The sequence below is a fragment of the Trichechus manatus genome, unplaced genomic scaffold (genome assembly GCF_000243295.1).
Source record: "Trichechus manatus latirostris isolate Lorelei unplaced genomic scaffold, TriManLat1.0 scaffold00313, whole genome shotgun sequence".
Lineage (NCBI taxonomy): Eukaryota > Metazoa > Chordata > Mammalia > Sirenia > Trichechidae > Trichechus > Trichechus manatus.
The window spans coordinates 492,136-513,825 of NW_004444249.1; the positions used below are offsets into that span (position 1 = coordinate 492,136).

The 21,690-nt window shown below is 40.2% G+C and overlaps 1 protein-coding gene across 2 annotated transcripts in view; it reads right to left on the reverse strand.

The window, feature by feature from the left end:
- LDHB (lactate dehydrogenase B) overlaps positions 1 to 3,628 on the reverse strand; it is a 21,992-nt gene extending 18,364 nt beyond the window's left edge. The window contains exons 1-2 of one of the 2 annotated variants that reach the window (XM_004390632.2): positions 3,525 to 3,628; positions 491 to 625 (exon numbers count right to left, since the gene is read on the reverse strand). In XM_004390632.2, the coding sequence (XP_004390689.1) occupies positions 491 to 619 (129 nt within the window). In that variant the 5' untranslated portion in view covers positions 620 to 625; positions 3,525 to 3,628. Of the gene's footprint in view, positions 1 to 490; positions 626 to 1,681; positions 2,721 to 3,524 lie in introns of those variants that run through there. The other variant, XM_023725463.1, reaches the window with a different exon arrangement.
- Positions 3,629 to 21,690: the final 18,062 nt, after the last annotated feature.

Genomic DNA, 21,690 nt, shown 5'->3' on the forward strand with positions numbered 1-21,690 from the left:
AAAGGGCATTACTGGAACAAATGGAGAACTTTAAATACGAATACTGTATATTGGATAATGGGAGTTCCCGGCTGGTGCAAGTGGTTAACAATCTTAACCAAAAGGTTAAAGGTTCGAGTCCACCCAGGGGTGCCTCAGAAGAAAGGCCTGGCGATGTACTTCTGAAAAATCAGCCATTGAAAACCCTGTGGAGCACAGTTCTACTCTGACACATGTGGGGTTGCCATGAGTCGGAATCAACTTGATGGTGACTGGTTTATATGAGATAATAATATTGCTTCCTGAGCTTAGTGACTCTATTGTGGTTATACTGGAGAATATAATCCTCTGAGGCAAGGCGTGCTTAAGTATTTAAAGATGAAGTGTCATGATGTCTGCAATTTAGTCAGAAAAAAAATCTTTCAACGGGACAATAAAATCCTGAAGTGCCTAAGGAGACTGTATACACATGCTGAAATTGTCTGTCTTGTATGGTGTTCCTGAAGCGTACCTTTCCCAGAATGCTGATGGCACACGCCATACCAACTTGTCCAACACCCACTACAGTGATCTTGCTGTTGGGGACCAAGGTGTCTGCTTCTGCAACTGAGGCAATCAGTTTTTCCTTGAGCGTTGCCATTGTGCCCTGCAAACAAAAAGCATCGAAACCCTATGAGCACACCCACAGATGAAACCAGAATGGGAATTATTCTCAACATGTTACTGTTGCAATCTGTGAACCAAAGTACAGCTTACAATGTGCCTCATGATATTCTAGAACACAGGGTGTATTTAAAAGAATCATGGAACCCATTTCACGGAGGATTTAGCCAAGGTTAAAAACCTCCAGGAAGTCCATTAAAATGCAGGTTATTCTCTTCTGCCTACAATTTCATATTAGTATTTAACAGGTTGTAACTACTTTGTCTTATGACTGGTCATTTATTGGGTAAAATGCATAAATGTTTATATTTGAATTACCTGATTTTTTTCTGCTCTTCTATCAGAATTTAACTGTAGCCATATAAACTAAGTTAGCATCCAGCATCAGCCCATATTTAAGCTAGTGTGAAAGAACTAATAATATAGTGGCCAGTTACGAATATAGTTTCCATGACTAACACTACTAACAGCCATTACCGTTCTTGGACGATACTGACTGTTTTTCTACTTTAAGTCTCACTTAAAATGTGTCACAGTGCCCTGGATATATAATTTGTGCTTAGTAAGTACATAGTAACAATGAAATGATGACTAATATTCATGCGCAATCTGCAAAAATATTACTCTGAATTCCTCTTGGTACACTTTGGAAGCTTATTGGACGGTGGCCAGATTATTTAACATAACATTTTCCTTTGACAGGGTCACCTTAGGGGAATATCAGCCTTTGAATTAGTTTCTTTCCAACCATTAAAAATAACCCTTTAGTTAAAAAAATAAATAAAGCCATACAGTAATGCCAAATCTGTCTGTGCTATCGGATAATCACGTGCATTTTCTGGGTACCGAAAACAAATGGTAAAGGTATGGAATTTCGCTTATCAATTTCATGTCAATGTCGAACACAAAATATACTGCTTTATCTTCTTAAATAGAGAGAGGGTACAGACCATAAATAAGTCTTTTCTTGATAACTAAGAATCACCGCTGTAAATCTACTCCATTGTAATCTCTATTTTTTAGTTTGCTTTTTACTTACTTTGATGTTAGACTATAATTGTCACTTCTGAGGCCACTTTTCCCTTTCAAACAGTGCCCCTGCTTCCCAGCTTTGGTTTTTTGCTTCTAACCTGCAATGGGCTAAGTAACAAAACCTAGTTTAGTAACTGTAGATATTAAGTAAGAGTTACTAAGGCTCTGAGTTGGAATAAAATGCTTGACTTTGGAAACAATTGTGTAACAATTATTCTGTTCAATAGCTTTTTTTTTCCCCCAAAAAAAATTTTTCCTCTCAATCTGTAGGGACTATATTGAAAGGAGAGTGACAAATTATTTTGCCTTTAGAGAGCACATTTACAGTTTTCTTTGTGGATGCTAAAGAGAAAAGAAATAAACAATGTTGTGTAACTGTCTCCACAAATAGATGACCTTGCAATGAAATTCACCTATGTCCTGCATTTTGAGCAGAATCAGAGGAAAGAATGGTGTATATCTTCTTACTGAAGAGAGATACAAATGCATATTTTCTTTCCTTTAAGTTTAGTTGGTTTGCTTAAGATAGTCTAGGTGTATAAGGGACCCAGTAAGCAGTGGAAAACAAAAATCCAGAAATGGTTGCTATGTAAATACAGACTTAGTGTTCAGTCAGACCGTTCAAATTAATTTTTGGAATTTTGAGAAACTACATTTTTAGAGGCTCTAGCCAGTACCAATTTTCTTTCAGATTTTTCTGGCGAAAGGTGCTTTTCTTTGTTGTTGTTTTTTTCCTTTATTCGGAGTTATAATAAATTAGAAGAAAAGACGGCGCATTAGAAGCAGGCCTGTGCCAAGACTAGCGTGGTGGCTGTAAGGAAAAATGACAAACAAGCAGTGTAAAAAAAAACTCTTGGTCCTTTTCAGCCCCCTCCATCCCTGTAGCTATAAACCCTTAGAAATTAACCAACGCCTTCAACTCAGAAACAAAGATTCTCTTTGCAGAATATGTCAAGTCTAACATTTTAAAAATCCATGTTTTGCCATCTAATTCCTCCACCAGGCAAGGGCCGGCTTCCCCCTCCCCCTCTCTCCCGGCCCTAATTGCAGCTTTCAAGGTTCGCCGCCCACAGCCGCCTCTTCCTCCTGGTGCAGGCAGCACAGAGCAGCAGGTCACAAGGGGCGGCAGGAACCACAGATCTCCTCGGAGAAGATCTCTAGGGGAAAGTCTAAACCTTTACCCAAAGCTGGCAAAGTAAACAAAGCTCCGGCGGCATCCAGAAAGGAGGCCAAAGAGCCGACAATAGCTCCGGGAAGGGCTGCGCCTGCAGCCGGGAATGCATGGCCAAGCCGGCACATCATCCGAGGCTTTACCGTTATCCCACAATCGCTGGAGGCATTTCTCCATTTCCGAGGTAGTAGATCCCAGTACCCTGGCTCAGACCGGCCAGCCTTCCCTTGCCACCTCGTTACCTCTCCCTTCCCTACCTCTTCGGGCACGTGCCCGGGCTCCTGCCACGAGCCACTGGCGGGGGGGGGGGGGGGGGGGAGCGGCCGCTATGAACCATCAAGGACACGTAGGGCCGGCTTACCTGCAAATGCAACAAGTCTCTCCCCGAGAAAGCACAGGCCAGAGGCGAGCCCTGCTGAGGTGGGGACAAAACCTGGCCCTCGCGCAATCCCTGTGCGCCACCTTCTGCTCCTTTGCCCAGAGCACCGGCCTGCCGCCTCAAACCGAGCGGCTGAGTCAGGACCCCAGTCCGGATGCTCAAGGCTGAGGGCCCCCGAGTGGAAGCAGAAGGCAGATGTCCTTCTTGGTCCTTCCCCAGTCTTGTCACACAAGGACTCCCCGGCACGTCCCACCCCGTTCGTCCGTGACCCAGGATTCAGGGTCTTGAGTGGGCACCTACCCGGAGACAGAAGGCGTTCAAGACGGCAGGAAGAGTCGTGCGAAGACAGTGTCAGCAGCGTGCGTGTGACTCCTCTGGCGCAGGATCTGCAGGAAGGGAGGAGGAGGCGGGGCCCCACACTTCCCGCAGCCTCTTAGGTTTCTCTATTGTGATTGGAAACCCGAGCACCGCCTACCCCCTCCCCTCGGTTCGTTCAATCCCCTTCAAGGACAAGGGCTCAAATGTGCAAACGCCCTCCCCGCTCCCCAAACCCGGAGGTCACCTTCTGGTGGCTAAGGCGGCCTCCGTTCTCAGCCAGTCTCCTAGTTTACAGGCTATTCAACGCTGAGGCCCATGCCCAACTCTAAAACGGCCCATCCCCGACTCTTCTGGACTGTCACGCTCTTGTTCAGATAGACTGAATTCAAATAGAAATACATTTCTATTTTGCATCCCAGTTCAACTTTAGACAACCATTTTTAGCCAAGATGTTGGCGATATGTTTCCCTGCAATAATGCTATAGTGTAATACTGGTGCTTCTGAACTTTTTTTTTCATACAACTAAATTTTTATCTTCTTGTTTATAAAGTTCATTTGATGAAGCAACGAGGTTTATTCAACAAAAAACGCCTTGGTTGCCTACTCGCTGCCTTCTGAAGTTTCTCTACAGGTCTGCACGGCCGTCTCAAGGTCAACTTTTGCCCTCATGAGGAGATAAATAATATGCAGTTTCTCTGTTAGTCACCGGGCATCTCCAAAGCAGGGGTATTGTTATTCATCTCTGTATCTTCAACCCCAGCACGATGATTGGTACCTCAATACAGTGTTGATGAATGGACACATGAATGAATGAATGATTAAGCAGTCGGTAGTATTCTGAAGATTCTGCTTCAGCTGTATTTTCTTAAAGTGCTTTCAAGCACAGCAATCTCAGCAATTCTACAAACCCTTTTATGTAACAAGCATTTGTTTTTTGTATATGACCATTAATTTTATAAATGCTGCTTTAGCTTCTTTTCAGTATCAAGCATTGAAAGTACAAGGATGAACATTACGCTATGCCCCTTAAGATGATCCCATTCTGGGAGATACATACAAGTAGGCAAACAATTACAATACAGTGCGATAAGCACCGAGAAATAGTTGGTTAAAGTACAATAAAATTCAAAGGTTGGAGCCGCTAAGAAAGGAGTGTGTGAAGCAGGAATGATAAGCCTCAAATTCTCCCAGACTTTTCAGAGTTATAGTGTCCAGTGAGTGGGGACTTTGAAGAACACTAAAGATACAGTCCAGTTACAAATTGAAAGATGATGATGAGAGAAAGGAAGAGCTTAGAGGAGGATTGAAAACGTGTTACATTCACCCTGCATCAAGTTTAAAGCAGGAATTAGGAAGGCCCCTGATTTAGGAAATAATATTGGAGTTATTATTCCCTGTCCTTGAGCATACAGAATGTGACCCAGCTGGAGCTGGGCTCACAAGGACACATCAACTGGGCCCTGAGGTATAAAGACAATAGCTAAGAAAATCTTAGAAAATATCTTTTAGGAAAACTTTCACATAAAGCCCATCAAACAGAACACAAAACACTTTCCATTCTTACCTTTTTCCATTAGCATTTAGTGAATAGAAATTTGTTGGACCAAAGAAGACCCTCCTGACTCTCGTTACTGAAACCTGTACCAATGATTGTTAGAAAGACAATTCAAAATGTAGGATCACAGCTTCTAGCCAACCTGAAAAGGCTAAACTTTTAATGGTTTTGCCCATTTGTAACGTTAATATATACCGATGACTCTGTAATATTCTTTGGACTAGGGCAGACGTGGCTGTAGCAGCATGCTTGCCCGTTTTCCCACTTTTGTCGTTCTGTAATATTCCTTGGACTTGGGCAGACATGGCTCTGGCAGCGTGGTTGTCGGCTTCCCACTTCTGCCTTTTTGAACATATGCCAAATAAAACTTTCTTTTTGCTTTACTAAACTTTATGATGTTTTTCCCCTACAGCACGCCTGTCTTACTTAGCCATCTAGTGCTACTGTAACAGAAATACCACAAGTGGATGGCTTTCACAAAGAGAAATTTATTTTCTCACAGTCTAGTAGGCTAGAAGTCCAAATTTAGGGCGTCATCTCCAGGGGAAGGCTTTCTCTCTCTGTCGGCTCTAGAGGAAGGTCCTCGTCATCACCAGTCTTCCCCCGGACTAGGAGCTTCTCTGCACAGGAACCTCGGGTCCAAAGGATGTGCTCTGCTCCCGGCACTGCTTTTTGGTGGTATGAGGTTCCCCACTTTCCACTTGCTTCCCTTTCCTTTTATCTCTTATAACAGATAAAAGGTGGCGCAGGCCACACCCCAAGGAAACTCCCTTTACATTGATTGGATCAGGGATGTGACCTGGGTTAGGGTGGTGTTACAATCCCACCCTAATCTTCTTAATGTAAAATTACAATCACAAAATGGAGGACAACCACACAACACTGGGAATCATGGCCTAGCCAAATTGATACGCATATTTTTTTGGGGACACAATTCAATCCATGACAACCCCCTAGCAAGAAATCTGGAAGACTCCCTAGAACTCTTTCTTGCTTACTTTCCAAAACAGTCAGTCACCAGGTTCTGTAGACTTTACTTCTGAATATCTCTCTAAACTTTCCCCTTCTTGCCATCCTTATTACTGTATGTCTGGGGCAGGTGGTAGAGATCAGGATAAATAAGAGGCCTCTATTTCCTTCCTCTACCTCATCTCCATTCCTCCCTACAAGGAGTTACTAATCTGATTGATCAAAGTGAGTTCTTCAGTACACAACTTTAAATGCCAGGAGAACACACAGTTGTTGATGTTGTTAGAACACATAGTACCAACCTCAGAGATTTTCAATAATTATATACCAGGGCAATACCTGGGCAAGTTATCTTTCAAGCATGAAGCTAATAGAAAGACAATTTTATATAGACCATGATTCAGACAATGTACCCTCCATAAACAAAAAACAAAAAACAAAACCCGTTTGGTCAAGTCAAGTCACTTCCGACTCATAGTGACCCTATAGGACAAAATAGAGCTGCCCTATAGGGTTTCCAAGGAGCAGCTGGTGGATTCGAACTGCCAACCTTTTGCTTAGCAGCTGTAGCTGTTACCTACTGCTCCACCAGGGCTCTGTACCCTCCATACCATTCCATTACTGAAGAAATCATTTGGAAGATATATCCCAACTCATTGAAAAATTAATTAAAAACCCAGGAAGGGGAAGTTATGATATAAAAGTACGGACAGTGAATGCTAAAACCAGTTAAAGATAAAGCTAAATAATTGCTAGGACTTCGGTTACAAAACAAACCGCACGTGTGAAAAATTGTCAAAAGAGAAGGTATTTCTTTCAAAGAATATTTATTGCGAACTTTTATGTGTGACAAACATTGCTTCAGATGCTGCTGGCTACAGGAATCAAGACAGATAGGATGCCTGCTAATGGGAAGAGTATGAGAGTATGTTTTAGTGGAAGGTTCCTGGATGGTTGTCTCAGTCATCTAGTGCTGCTATAACAGAAATACCACAAGTGGATGGCTTTAATAAACAGAAATTTGTTCTCTTGCAATCTAGGAGGCTAGAACCTGAATTCAGGGCGCCATCTCTGGGGGAAGTCTTTCTCTCTCTGTTGGTTCTCAGGGAAGATCCTTGTCATCAATCTCGTCCTAGGAAAGTTTCTCAGCTCAGAGAACCCAGGTCCAAAGGACTCACTAAGCTCCTAGCTCTTCATTCTTGGTGGTAGGAAGTCCCTATATTTCTACTTGCTTCTTTTTGGGGGACACTATTCAGTCTATAATAGTGGTGCATATGATCTGCGCTTGACTACTAGCCAAAAGGTTGGAGGTTTGAACTCACCAGTGGTGCCATGGAAGAAAGACCTGGCAATCGGCTTCCATAAAAGATTACAGCCAAGAAAATCCAATGGAGCTAAATTCTACTCTGTGACACGTGGAGTCTCTATGAGTTGGAATCTACTCTATGGCAACAGGTTCTATTCTAGTACAGAATCATAGATAATAAAAAAATTAATGAATAAAGAAAGATAGGATAAGTATAACAAAAATAATAACATACATTTGCTCAGTCTGGGCTTTGCCAGTCTGTGAACCAGTGAATCCACTGTGAATACTTATGATGTACCATGATATAGCCTGCAAAAGGCAGAGCAGTTTGTCTCACCAGTAAAGGCCTCCAAACTGCTGGGGTTTTTTGAACATTTTGTACCTTGGGGGGAAAAAAAACAATTATCTCCTGTTGTCAGATTGTCAACTGTTTTAAAACCTTATTCATACAATTTTAGAACTGAAGGAGCTTTGAGATAATCTAATAAAAATGAATACCCAGAGTTTGAGTGACTGGCCCCAAGTTACTCTATGAGTTAACAGAATCAAGAATAGTTTTGACCTGGCCGCTATCTGTGTACCTGCCTGTGGGAATTCTTACTTAACTCTATTTTGCTGTTTTCATTCTTCTGCGGACATGAAACCAGATTACTGTTCTGAATGGTAAATTCCTCAAGGGTATTTTATTCATCTTTATATCTCTAAGTAACATAGTATGTCTGAGAAGATATTCTATGTCCACCAGATACCTGTTAAACTTGGAGCACAACATGAACAAATGATCTCTCGGAGTTAGGATTTGAGAATATATCTTGGTTCATAGCCTCCTTTATACCATTTCTCACTTGTTTTTCTTTATTTCTCAATCCTTATGCATATTTTAGATAGTTAAGTTTTCTCGAAGCTGAGTTTCAGGTGGGTGAGATGTTAAGGAGTTTGAAACTTTAATAGCAATACTGTATTTGCTTATAAATGGAGAGCAACTAGACTTTGGAGTGTCCCTCTCTATAAGAAGAAAAAGGGGCCAGGAAGAGAAAAAAATATTAGTGAGGAAAGGAGAGATTTGTGGGTGCAATATATTGGAAAGTAAAATAATTAGATTATAATTTTCTAGCCATTCATTAGATAGTTATAACATGAAGAACCATTTCTGTCTGCATACTAGCTATTCTTTTTAGAAGGGAGGTAGTGATATTCTGAGTTATACCATTCTGAGTTATACCAGTAGTTTTGAATTGTCCCACCCTGGAGTTTAGTTGGTTATGGACAAGTCTGTGCTCAGCAATCTGGGGCACCTAATGTGCCTGATTGACAGATGATTAGAAGTAGTGTTGTTGGAAACTATTTTTTGAGGTGGAACCAACTCGTGTGCATGAGTTTTTGTTCCTTTTATCCCTAGAAGCCGTTTTCTCTGGATGTCTGAAAAACATCAGTGGATATGTCTTTAACTAAACATACCCCACTCATGAAAAAAGGTCTTCTTGCTCTGCCACTGGGGAAGAGGATGAGTCTTTGGAAGGCACCTCAGGTCAGGCTTGACCTGGTAAGTGTTCAGTGCTGTTAGAGTGATACAGAGATGAAAATACTCACACCGAGTGAATTATACACCAGCTTAGAGTTCATAGTTTTTGCCTGAAAGTAAACTTTCTTGCAGGTCAGCTCCAGCAGAACCAATCAGAAAGTGGAACTTTTCCACAGCTTTCAACATGGTATCCTTGAAGTTGTCTGGGCACAGTTTGGAGGAAAAGAATTGCCCATCCCAGATGATCTCCAGGCATTGCAAAGGTCTTCATTGTCTCAACTCCTCTGATACCATCTGTAACTCCCATTCCTAGAACCATGACCTCTTATCCTTTCTGGCGCCAAGAGTTTTCTTCTGTAGCTTCAAATACTTCTTTTCTTTAGAAGCCTTGAAGAAGTTAAGTAACTTTTCTATGCTCTGGCCCCATACATTTAAATTTATTAATTTTTCATTTTTAGCAAATAAAATGTAAAGCATCAAAAAGAATGAAAATGCTTATAACAAAATAATTTCCTCTCCCCCCCCCCTTCATCCGCAGTTCAGATCCTTACAGTAACCACTTATTCTTCTTGAAGGAAGAATCTATCTGAAACTGGAGCCCACCAAGAGAAAGAAAAATTGAGACACAACAAGAGAGAAACCAGGTCAGGTCATTTGAGCCCCTTAATCAGGGCCAGCCCAAGCTGGCCCTATCCCTGGACTTTTTCAGATAAGCAAGTCACTGACCACAGAACAGTTCCTCACTGATGCATTTTTTGCCCACTTTTCAATCATGCTGCCATTATTGTGTTAATACCAAAATACTAAAAGTATAAGTGGTTTATATTTTGAAATAATTCTAGGCTAACAAGAAGTTGCAAAAATTGTATAGAATGTTCCTGTTTACCCTTCACCCAGTTTCCTCCGATAATAACACCTTACTTAACCATTGTGCGTTATCAAAACCAGGGCATTGATGTTGATACAATATTATAAACTAAACTATAGATTTTACTCAGATGTTACAGTGCTTATATGCATATTCATTTTTTTAGATACGTTTCTTTATATTGAACGATTTTTGCAATGTGCACAGATTTTTCTAATTACAAAACAAACAAACTGAAAATATATCAAACAACATCTAGGTTTTTAAATGGTGGAAATGAACTCAAGAAATTTCTTTCACTATTAGAGTAGAATATGCTCATGCATTTTGGCAATGGAATGGGTATTTAAGTTAATAATTATATGTTGATGATTATTTTAGGCAAGTTAAAATGCAACATTTTGCAGTGTTCTTGCGTAGCACAAAGGAATGTGTTCCTACCAGTCATCCGTTATTAGTGGTTGAAATCATCCAGCTTAATGGGCTTCTGAAAGCCATTTCCCCGCAGCTGTGTTTACCCTTCACTCCAAATGTTCATCGGTAAGTAAAAATATAAGGAATACTTTTCTTGTTTGTATTTAAATATAGAAAAGCCTGTTTTTCATGTCGCATTTGGTTTTCTCTGGTCTTAGCCTATAGGCAAAAACAACAACAACAAAAAAAACCCCAAAACCAAAAATCAAAAACACAACTCCAACAACAAACAAAACTAAAAAAAAAAATTACTAGGAAAAAAGGGGAACCAAAAGCAACCCCTGAAATCCAGAATCCTGTTGTTGCTCATTAAGTGAAAATGCATGCTACTGGGGAGTGGGATATAAGGGAACTAGTTATTTACTGAAGGAGCCCTGGTGATGTAGTGGTTAAAGCAGCTGGCCTTTTTGAACTCACTAGCTGCTCCACAGGAGAAAGATGTAGCAGGCTATTTCTGTAAAGATTACAGCCTTGGAAACCCTGTGGGGCAGTTCTACTCTGTCCTGTAGGGTCGCTATGGGTCGGAATCGACTCAACGGCAAAGGGTATTATTTACTGAGACCTACTGTGTGCTAGATGACATACTAGGTGCTTTGAATGGGTCAATAGAATCTTGGCAGTATAATCAATAGTGTATTCATGATGTTGACCTTGAGACAATTGTCTAACAGTGTTTCATAAATAAGAATGACAGTCTAATGAAGCAACACAATCATTTTAAAGTCAGAGGCATGTGAAGATATAAACCAATTTCGGATTAATTAAAGGATAAAATATTGTCTGGGCATTTCCATTTAATTCTTCTCTTATACTTATAGTAGTATTCTATAAATATCCCATGAGTTTTATAAATAATTGAAAATTATATAGAAACGTATAAATAGCAAAAGTCCTCAGTTTCCTCATTTTCCAATTCTTCTCCCTAGAAATAATCACTGTTAACATTTTGATGTGTGCCCTCCCTGTCTGCACAACTTAACTAAAAGATACAGCAGAAATTTTATTAGCAAATAATAAGATTCTAAAAACAAAACGACCTAGTCCTTTTCAGAGGTAAATTATTTATTATTCATAATCATTACTTTACTTTTAAAAAATTATATTTTCTAGTTTCAAATATTCTTAGATTGTAAATCAGGATTATTAGACCATAATATTTTTTTAACCTCATATTAGTTTGGAATTTAATAAAAAATATTAAAATATAATGAGTCATTGCTGTGTTCCAGGTACTTTACCACAGTAACATATATTAACCCATCTAATTCTCACTGGAATCCTTTAATCTGGGTGCTGTTACTCTCCCTATTTGGCACAGAGAGGTCTAATAAATTGGCTAAGGCCACACAGCTCAGTACCGATGCTAAGATTCAAATCCAGGAATAAGATTCCTGAGCCAGAATTCTTAACCACCATGCTGTACTGAAGATACTTTGCTATTGTTAAAAGGTCACTACATATATCAGAAGCTGACAATCTGGAAATCAGTCTTCCAACCAGGGCAGAGAATCTATCAAAAATCTATTTTTTTTATTCTTAAGTAAGAAATTTGATGCTTTTCCATAACATTTATGGTAGTTTTCTTTCCCCTTTAATTGGCCTTTGGCAGAAAAGAGCTCTTATCTCTCATAACAGTATTGATGAGTGAAATGTGAGGAATTGTATCTTGTGGTCCAAAGTCTCAGCCTTCATTAACCTATGAAGTCACATTTCTCTTTAATGTTCAGTTTCAACAGTCAGAGCCTCTATCTCATTAGACTAAAGACGTTCAGTCTTTTATCAAGTTCTTTTCTGCTTTCCAGCTATCTCTGGGAATTCCTGGAGAATGTCGCAATGTTCCACAAGTCAATCTGCTTGTCTCTTGCTGCTTCAGCTAGTGGTCGGGCTGCAGCCCACTGCTTCGTTTTTCTTCCATTTCAAGACTGACAGCCCCAACTCCTGCTTGTTCTTCCCTGGGCTGCTTCACCCCAAGTATAGCAACAGCCGTTTTTCCCCTTGAGTTCTGAGACTAGGCTATCGCGTTTATTAAATTTACACTGATGGCTTGGGAATAACAGAAGGGAATTACAAGCCAGAAAACTTAAAACGGCATACTAGATGCAGCCGCTCCTATAGACCAAAGGTGCAAGCCCATCTGTGTAAGTCACTCTTCTCCTTAGCCCCTGGAAGCTCAGGAGAGCGGTCTGGGCCGGATATAATCAGGATAATAAATTGCTGATGCCATTGGAATGGTGTGATAGCCCAAGCGGCGTGAATAGAAAGGGTGAGATGCTGGCATCACACTGGATCCTGGAAGCACCAACATTAAGGGAAGATGCAAGAAAAAAAAGCTAATAACCAAACCCAGAAAGGGTCATTTAGGGATGAATTACTAATGGTAGATTTTGAAACATCAAAGAAGGAATGCATTTTGTTTTCTGGACCCTTTAAATCACACTGGTATGCACCAGAAGGCCAGCCTTGTAGGACACTGAAAAGAAAGGAATCTGAGACGGTGAGATGATATAGAGAGGGAAGGAAAAAAGAAAAAATCATTGAATATTTATTGAATGGTTTCTATGTACCAGGTTTGCGGGGAAACAATAGAGAACAAGTCCGAGTCTTGTTCTGTGCTTTTGGAGGTTCTTATCTTGGTGCAATTGTAACTCTGAGGGAATGCCCTCGGCTGACCTTTCTTTCCTCCTCATGGGCAGGTGGAATATTCACAGTGGAGACATCAGTTTCAGGTGGCCCTGATATGAAATCTTCCACTTGAGCTTAGGAGGACTTTGAAAGCCCTATAAACATCTATTTCTTCACCTGCTCAAAACCTGTGCCTAGAAAGGGGTCAGAGGGAATACAGGGGGCTTGTTAGATCATAGCCAAAAAGATGAAGGAGGAGGAGGGGAAGAAGGAGGAAAAGCAGCAGCAGCAGAAGGGTCTGAAGTGTCTACGTTTTTCTATAATCTTCATTTATTCGGAGTTCCTGAGGAGTGCGGTTAACACAGTGCGCTACCAACTGACAGGTTGGAGGCTCGATTTCTCGTAGAAGAAATGCCTGGCCATCTACTTCTCAAAAAGCAGCCACAGAAAACCCTACGGAGCACAGTTCTACTCTGACACACATGGGGTCGCCATGAATTGGAATCAACTTGATGGAAACTGTTTTTATTTGTGTCTTTGTTTATTTTTCCTTTATCTATTTAAAGAAAAAAAAAACCATTATTTTCCACAATATACCTTATGGCGTTAAGTTGTTAGGTTCCGTCAGGTAGGTTCCGACTCAGTGATCCTATAGGACAGAGTAGAACTGCCCCATGGGGTTTCCAAGGCTTGCTATATAAGAACCAGACAGAAGTTCACAAAACTAACAAGAAAAATCACAAAATTTCAGAAGCCTTAGTAAAGAACTTAAAATCAAGGCCTTGAGTAAGGGGCATTTTGGTGGTGGCTGAGTGTTAGCATATCACCACTTCCCCCTTATTTAAGATTTGTTCCTTCCTACTCATTTGGTGGCAGTCATTTGAACTGGGTTTGAACTGCCAACTTTTTGGTTAGCAGCCAAGCTCTTAACCAGTACGCCACCAGGGTCCTTATACCGTTGTAGGCACTGGGAATTCAGAGATGAAAGACGGGCCTGCGGAAATCTGTAGCCCGCAGGTAAATTAGCAGACTCTGCCTGTAGGTGTGAAAACTACAAGAGATGTAGAGTATGGGACGACTCCAGGGAGCCTCTTTCCCGTGCACAGCTGCACCAGTGTTGCGGCCAGATGGATGTATGCACAGGGTGCTAAGGAAGCAATGAGAGGGGCACTTCCCCCGGTTGGAGTTCAGAAAAGATTTCAGGAATTTCAGAGCAGGGATTATTACGCCTCTCATGGTGATAGCTAACAGTAATCCTTTTGAACTAATTTAAGCTTAAGGGAAATTAGTCTCAGTTTATAAAGCCTTTAGACTAAATTCTTTAGACTAAATTTAGTCCATGAGGATGTCTCATGGGTTTCAGGGAAAGGGAAGCAGGTGGGCTCCAGGAGGCCTATATACATAGGAACTAGAAAACATCAGGAACCAAGGTAGCAACATTTTCAGTTCCTGTCACTCTGAACTGCCTGTCTCTATGCTGTATCCATAGAAGATGAAGCTGTAGAACACCTCAGTTTCAATGCCTTTGGCTCAAGACATTAGTCAAGACTACATATCATCTCCGAATTTCAATTCCCGTTTCCAAAGCAAGATAACATAAATATCACAGCTTGAATCGAACGTCTACCTCTGGCCCACGCAGCGAGGCAGAAGATGGGGTAGACAGTGTCTTATTGTCCAAAAATGACTGCCACCAAGTAAGTAGGATGGAGCCAATCTTAAATAAGGGGGAAGTGGTGGTATGGTAAGACTCCCTCACCACCAAAACGCCGCTGACTCAAGACCTCAATTTTAGGTTCTTTACAAGACTTCTGAGATTTTCTAATTTTTCCTTGTTAGCTTTGTGAGCTTCTTTCTGGTTCTTATACAGTAATTCACAGCAAAATCTTTGAGGAAAAATGTACATGTTCTTATATATTGCATAGGATTCTAAAAATGGGGCTAGGGCAAGGAAAACGTATTTATCCCCCTAAGTCAAAGCTAGTTGGCAGCTAATGTGACAGGAAAACATTTTGAGATTCCTTGAGGATTCTGGGACCCGAGGCAAACAATTTGGGGCTTAATAGGTTCTAGATGAGTTTTTCCTGGAGGGTGGGGTTTTTTCAGTTTCTGTTATTTCCCACAGATACTGTGGTATGTTATTGGGTTTGTAAAATAATTTCCTGTGTGTTGTACTGCCAATGGATGGACTGGTTACATGGCAAGCACAGTCACCTCCCCCAGGCAAAATCACTGGGACTAGGCAGCTTAGACTGTCTTGACTCTACTTCTAGTGGAGTTTTGCTCTGAGATGTCAACTGCTCACTGAATCGGGAGAAGCATCTGTTATGGATTGAATTGTGTCCCCAAAATATGTGTTGTTCCAATTAAAAAATGGGCAAAGGAAATGAACAGACACTTCACCAAAGAAGATATTCAAACAGCCAACAGACCCATGAGGAAATGCTCGCAATCACTAGCCATTAGAGAAATGCAAATTAAAACCACAATGAGATACCATCTCGCCCTGGCATTACTGGCACGAATCAAAAACACTGGAAATAACAAATGTTGGAGAGGCTGAGGGTAGATCAGGACTCTTATGCACTGCTGGTGAGAATGCATAATGATACAACCATTTTGGAAAATGATATGGCACTTCCTTAGAAAGCTAGAAATAGAAATACTTCACGATCCAGCAATTCCACTCCTAGGAATATATCCTAGAGAAATAAGAGCCATCACATTAATAGACATATGCACACCCATATTCATTGCAGCACTGTTCACAATAGCAAAAAGATGGAAACAACCCAGAAGCCCATCAACAGAGGAATGGATAAACAAACTGTGGATACACACAATGGAGTATTATGCAACGATAAAGAACAATGATGAATCTGTGAAGCATCTCATAACATGGATGAAAATGGAGGACATTGCGCTGAGTGAAATAAGTCAATCACAAAAGGACAAATGTATGAGACCCCTACTGTAAAAACTCATGCAAAAGTTTACACACATAAAGAAACAACCTTTGTTGGTTATGAAGGATGGGAGGGGTATGGGGGAAACTAAATAGACAATAGATAAGTGGTAACTTTGGTGAAGGGTAAGACAGTATACAATACTGGGGAAGCCAGCACAACTTGTACAAAGAAAGGTCATGGAAGCGCCATAGACACATCCAAACTCCCTGAGGGACTGAATTGCTGGACAGAGGGCTGCGGGGACCATTGTTTCAGGGAACATCTAGCTCAGTTGGCATAGCAGTTTAGAAAGACAGTGTTCTACATTCTACCTTGGTGAGTAGTCTCTGGGGTTTTGAAAGCTTGCGAGCAACCATCTGAGATACTCCACTGGTTTCACTCCTTCAGGAGCAAGGGAGAATGAAGAGAACAGGATACAAGGAAAAGATTAGTCCGAAGGACTAATGGACCACAACTACCATGGCCTCCATCAGATTGAGTCCAGTACAGCTAGACGGTGCCCGGCTACCACCACTGACTGCTCTGACCAGGAGATCACAACAAAGGGTCCTGGACAGAGCTGGAAAAGGATATAAAACAAAATTCTAAACTCACAAAAAAAGACCAGATTTACTGGCCTGATAGACTGGAGAAACCCCGAGAGTATGGCTCCCAGACACCCTTTTAGCTCAGTGGTGAAGTCACTCCCAAGGTTCACCACTCAGCCAGGAATTGGACAGCCTCATAAAATGGACTAATGAAGCACAGCAGTCCAGGGACAAGGACTAGTAGGCAGAAGGGGACAAGAAAGCTAGTGATAGGGAACCCAAGGTTGAGAAGGGACAGTGTTGACATGTCGTGGGTTGTTAACCATTGTCAGAGGGCAATATGTGTACTAACTGTTTACTGAGAAACTATTTGTTCTGTAAATTTTCATCGAAGGTACAAAAAAAAAAAAGAATTATCTATGTGAGATCAAATTGACAACAGCAACTCAAAAGGTTTGATGGGAAGCCTAGGCAACAGTATGTTGAAGATAATGGTGATAGAATAATTTGGAAAAGGATAGTGAGAATAGCAGCACAACTGGAAGAATGTAATTGATGTTACTGAATTGTACATGTAGAAACTTGTGAAATGGTGTAACTTTGGCTATGTATATTTTCCCCAGAAAAAAAAGGTCCTCCAAGGTCAAGAAGGGAGAGTGTTGATATGTCGTGGGGTTGTTAACCAATGTCATGAACCAATATGTGTACTGACTATTTAATGAGAAACTGTTTGTTCTGTACACCTTCATCTAAAGTACAATAAAAAAAAGTATTAAAAAAAATGAAAGTTAAAAAAAAAAAAAAAACCCAAAACAAACCAACAGACAAAATATGTGTTGTTAATCCTAAACCCTATACCTGTGGCCAGAATCCCATTTAGGAATAGGGTTTCTTTAGCTGTGTTAATAACGTCGTATCAGTGTAAGGTATGTTTTAAACCTATTCACTTTTGAGAAGTAAAAAGAGCAGATTAGGTACAGGGAAGCAAGCACAAACAGGAAGATACGTGCCCCGTGGAGATTGCCAAGGAATCGAGGAATGCCAGGTCTGCAGAAACTGGAAGAGATCTTCCCCCAAACGTGACAGAGAAGAGAGCCTTCCCCTAGAGCCGGTGTCCTGAATTCAGACTTCTAGCCTCCTAAACTGTGAGAAAACAAATTTCTGTTTGTTGAAGCCACCCACTTGTATTTCTGTTACAGCAGCACTAGCAAACTAAAATAGCATCCAAGGTAGGATGTTTTCTGAAGCTCCGTTTTTGATGGCTAACTTAGCTTGAATCCTTTTAACATCTGTCAAAGATTGAGAATATTTTAGCCACAAACAAATTTTCTTTCCAAACATAATGAAGACCATTTTTATATACCTAGACTATCTATGGAAACCCTGGTGGTGTAGTGGTTAAGAGCTACGGCTGTTAACCAAAAGGTTGGCAGTTCGAATCCACCAGGCGCTCGTTGGAAACCCTATGGGGCAGTCCTACTCTGTTGTACAGGGTCACTATGAGTCAGAATCGACTCGACAGCAATGGTTTTAGACTATCTATGGAAGGTTCCTGAATACTGCTATCAGTGGTTGCTTCTGGGGAAGGGGCTGGGTAATGGGGACAGAGTAGGAAGAAAATGTATATCTTTTTGTAGCTTTTAAATTTTATACCATACATATGTATACGTTCTTAAACAATAGTAATTAAAGTGTGATTGAAAGAACATGGGAAATGTTCATGGTAAAAATAACTTACCAAAAACTTGTGATCTGGGAATTCACCCATATGGGAGCCACCCCTTTCCCTTGTGAAGTTTGCTGAAAACAAGAGAGAAGATGGGATGATTTATTGAGTACATGCTTCTTTTAAACAAGCCTCTTCAAAGGCAGTGATACTGTTGCAAGTTCTGAAAACAAGTTCAGGAGTGTCTGAATTTTAAGCCACCTGAATTTAAATACTGAATGTGTATATCATGTGTATATGTTCATTCATTCAATAAAACATTTCTTGGGTACACACTGAGTGCCAGGAACTGAGCCGAGGACACAGAATTGAGTAACTCATTGTTTCTGTACTTAGTTGATTTAGCGTCTAGGGATCATATGAAACGATGTGCTAACAGCCACAAAATACTTTGGTCATCTCGCCTTGCTCTGAGGGTTTAGACAGGGAGAGTTTTCTGAAAAATAGATGTGAACTCAGTCTTAAGCTTGACCTGAAATAATGACGAGGGAAAGAGAGGGGCAGACAAAAGAAAAGACATTAAGGCAAGGAATTGCAGACTATGAGCTAGGGACCGACAAGCAGTTCTGAATTGCCAGAGCATGAAGCGTGAAGCAACTAACGGTGACTTTAGATATGTCATCTTCCTTAACTTAATTCAAGAACACAGACTGTGTTTGTTCTGTTTTTTAGCTTATTGTTTTTCAAACCAGGGAATGTCTTATTTTTCTAATATTCAATATTTCCTGAAAAGCTTTAGTTTTTACACTGTCTAAAATCCTATCTATTAATGTAAGACGTCCTAATCTTTCACTAGGCACTTAAAACCCCTATTTTTTTTTAATACAAAGTTGTGTATGTATTCTTATGTGCATTATTTCAAGGGAGAAAATACAGATTGCTCGCCAGAGTTTCTCTCTCTCTCTCTCTCTCACACACACACGCACAAACATACACACTCAAGACATGGATATTTCTTCAGCTATAAACTTTTAAAATTCACACAACTCTGAAAAGGTTAAAGGAACTCTCAAACATGTATCGCTACAGTTCCCAAATATTGGACAGCCAGCTGCCATGTCTGGAAAAGTTTTTACCTGTCTGAAGTCTCCAGCTAAATAAATCTCTGAGGACTCCACACTGAGTGAGGTGCACTGGCTCTATTATTTGTGTACCTGGTAGTTACTGCACAAATCCATGTTTCTGGGTTCAGCTGACATTCAGTTTCCAGATCTAGGTTTTACACAGGTGTGTTCACTTTGTGAGGATTTGTCATTATATATGCTTATGATTTGCGTGCATTTCGATAAAGGCTTACCTAAAAGATAAAAATAAAAATCCTTGGATTTGGAGGTGTTTAGGGTATAGAATTATATTGTTCCACAGAACCCTTCTGTCACTATTTACTGGGTTACAAACCCTCCTAGTACCCTGAAAGTTTCCTGTGTAACCATTTACATATGAAATGTTAGCATGTATTTCAAAGTAAATAGGTAAGCTGGGGGGTGGGGGAAATTTATTTCCCTCCGGCCTAGACCGCACTTTATTTCTTATATATATATTTAAAAACTATTTCTCTCTCTCTATATATATATACATGTATATATGTGTATAGTTAAAAAGACGTGGATACTTCTTCAGCTATAAACTTTTAAAATTCACACAACTCTGAAAAGGTTAAAGGAACTCTCAGACATGTATCGCTACAGTTCCCAAATATTGGACAACCAGCTGCCAATGTCTGGAAAAGTTTTTACCTGTCTGAAGTCTCCAGCTAAATAAATCTCTGGGGACTCCACACTGAGTGAGGTGCACTGGCTGTATTTAAACTATATATATATACAATTAAAAAGCTCTTTTTGTTTGTCTACATGAAAAAAAAAAAAAGTTCCAGAATCATTTTTAAGTAGAAGTTAGAGTTTTTTGTTTTTTGGTTTTTCTTCCTGACATGACATACCTACAGGGAAAGGAAAATGAGACTGTGGGTGAAGTACGAATGCATTCTTTGAGACAAATAATGAGAATGTCCACTTCCTAGTTTAAATGATTTGTGTGTCTTTCCTTTACTCTGGCAGGTAACCATGTCAGAGCACGATAACTTTACTATTTACATTATTTAAATATATTTTTATATATAAATATTACCTATCTGTGTAGCAATGAAATTTACAGGAAGAAAAGTAACACAACAAACGGGTTTTAATTTTAAAAGATATCATATGTAAGGAAGAATATAATGGGCTTTATCTTAATGAACTGACATTTTCTCTTCTTGGTGACATCTTCCATTCCTCTGTGCTTGCCTATGTTTTTGATGCATATCTTATTATCAATTTAATTTTCTTTCCACTTTCAGAACACTTAGAAAAACAAATTATTGGTCATATTTAGTTTTGGCATGTATTTTTCTTCACGTAAAGCATAAATTCGTTTAAATTCAGTTCTACCACTAACTGATGGTGTGACCTTAACAAAATGACAGCATCTCTCTAATTTTCAGTTTCCTTATCTGGAATTTGGGAAAGTGGAAGCACCTACTTCATGAGATTGTTGTGAGGATTACATAAATTAATGGAGGTAAAGTCCTTAGCAAAGTGACTAGTATGATAACTTAGTTATTGTTAATTCCTATTTTATATATATTTACACATCTGTGTAAAATAAGATGTGAGTCTATGGCTTTAAAAGTCAGGGTGGTGGCTATGGGTGGTTTTGACTGGAAGGGTCTAAGAGAAGGCTTCTGGGTTTTGCTAGTGTTCTGTTTCTAGACCTAGGTTGTGGCTACACAAGTGTATTCACTTTGTGAGAATTCATAATTCTATCTGCTTATGATTTGTGTATATTATATGTGTATACTCATATGTATATTACACTTCAATAAAAAGCTTACGTAAAAATTAAAAATAGACCTGAGTACTATGCACATTTGATTCAAAGTGTCTTACAAACATAAATTACTTTCTTTGGGAGAAACATCAATTCTGAAAGGAATATGAATTCTACAATTATTTAATGTGAGACTGGGATGATCCACAGATGCTTGTTTGTTGTTGTTAGATGCCGTCAAGTTAGTTCCAACTCATAGCGACCCTGTGTCCAACAGAACCCAGCACTGCCTGGTCTTGCGCCATCCTTACAATCACTGTTATGCTTGAGCCCATTGTTGCAGCCACTGTGTCAATCCATCTTGTTGAGGTCTTCCTTTTTTTGCTGACCCTCTCGTCTACCAAGCATGATGTCCTTGCTCAGGGACTGGTCCCTCTAGATAACACGTTCAAAGTATGTGAGACGAAGTCTCGCCATCCTTGCTTCTAAGGAGCATTCTGGTTGTATTTCTTCCAAGACAGATTGTATGTTCTTCTGGCAGTCCGTGGTGTATTCAATATTCTTCGTCAACACCACAATTCAAAGGCATCATTTCTTCTTGATCTTCCTTATTCATCATCCAGCTTTTGTGTGCATATAAGGCGATTGAAAACACCGTGGCTTGGGTCAGGTGCACCTTAGTCTTCAAGATGACATCTTCGCTTTTTAACACTTTAAAGAGATCTTTTGCAGCAAATTTGCCCAGTGCTATGCAGCTTTCGATGTCTTGCCTGCTGCTTCCATGGGTGTTGATTGTGAATC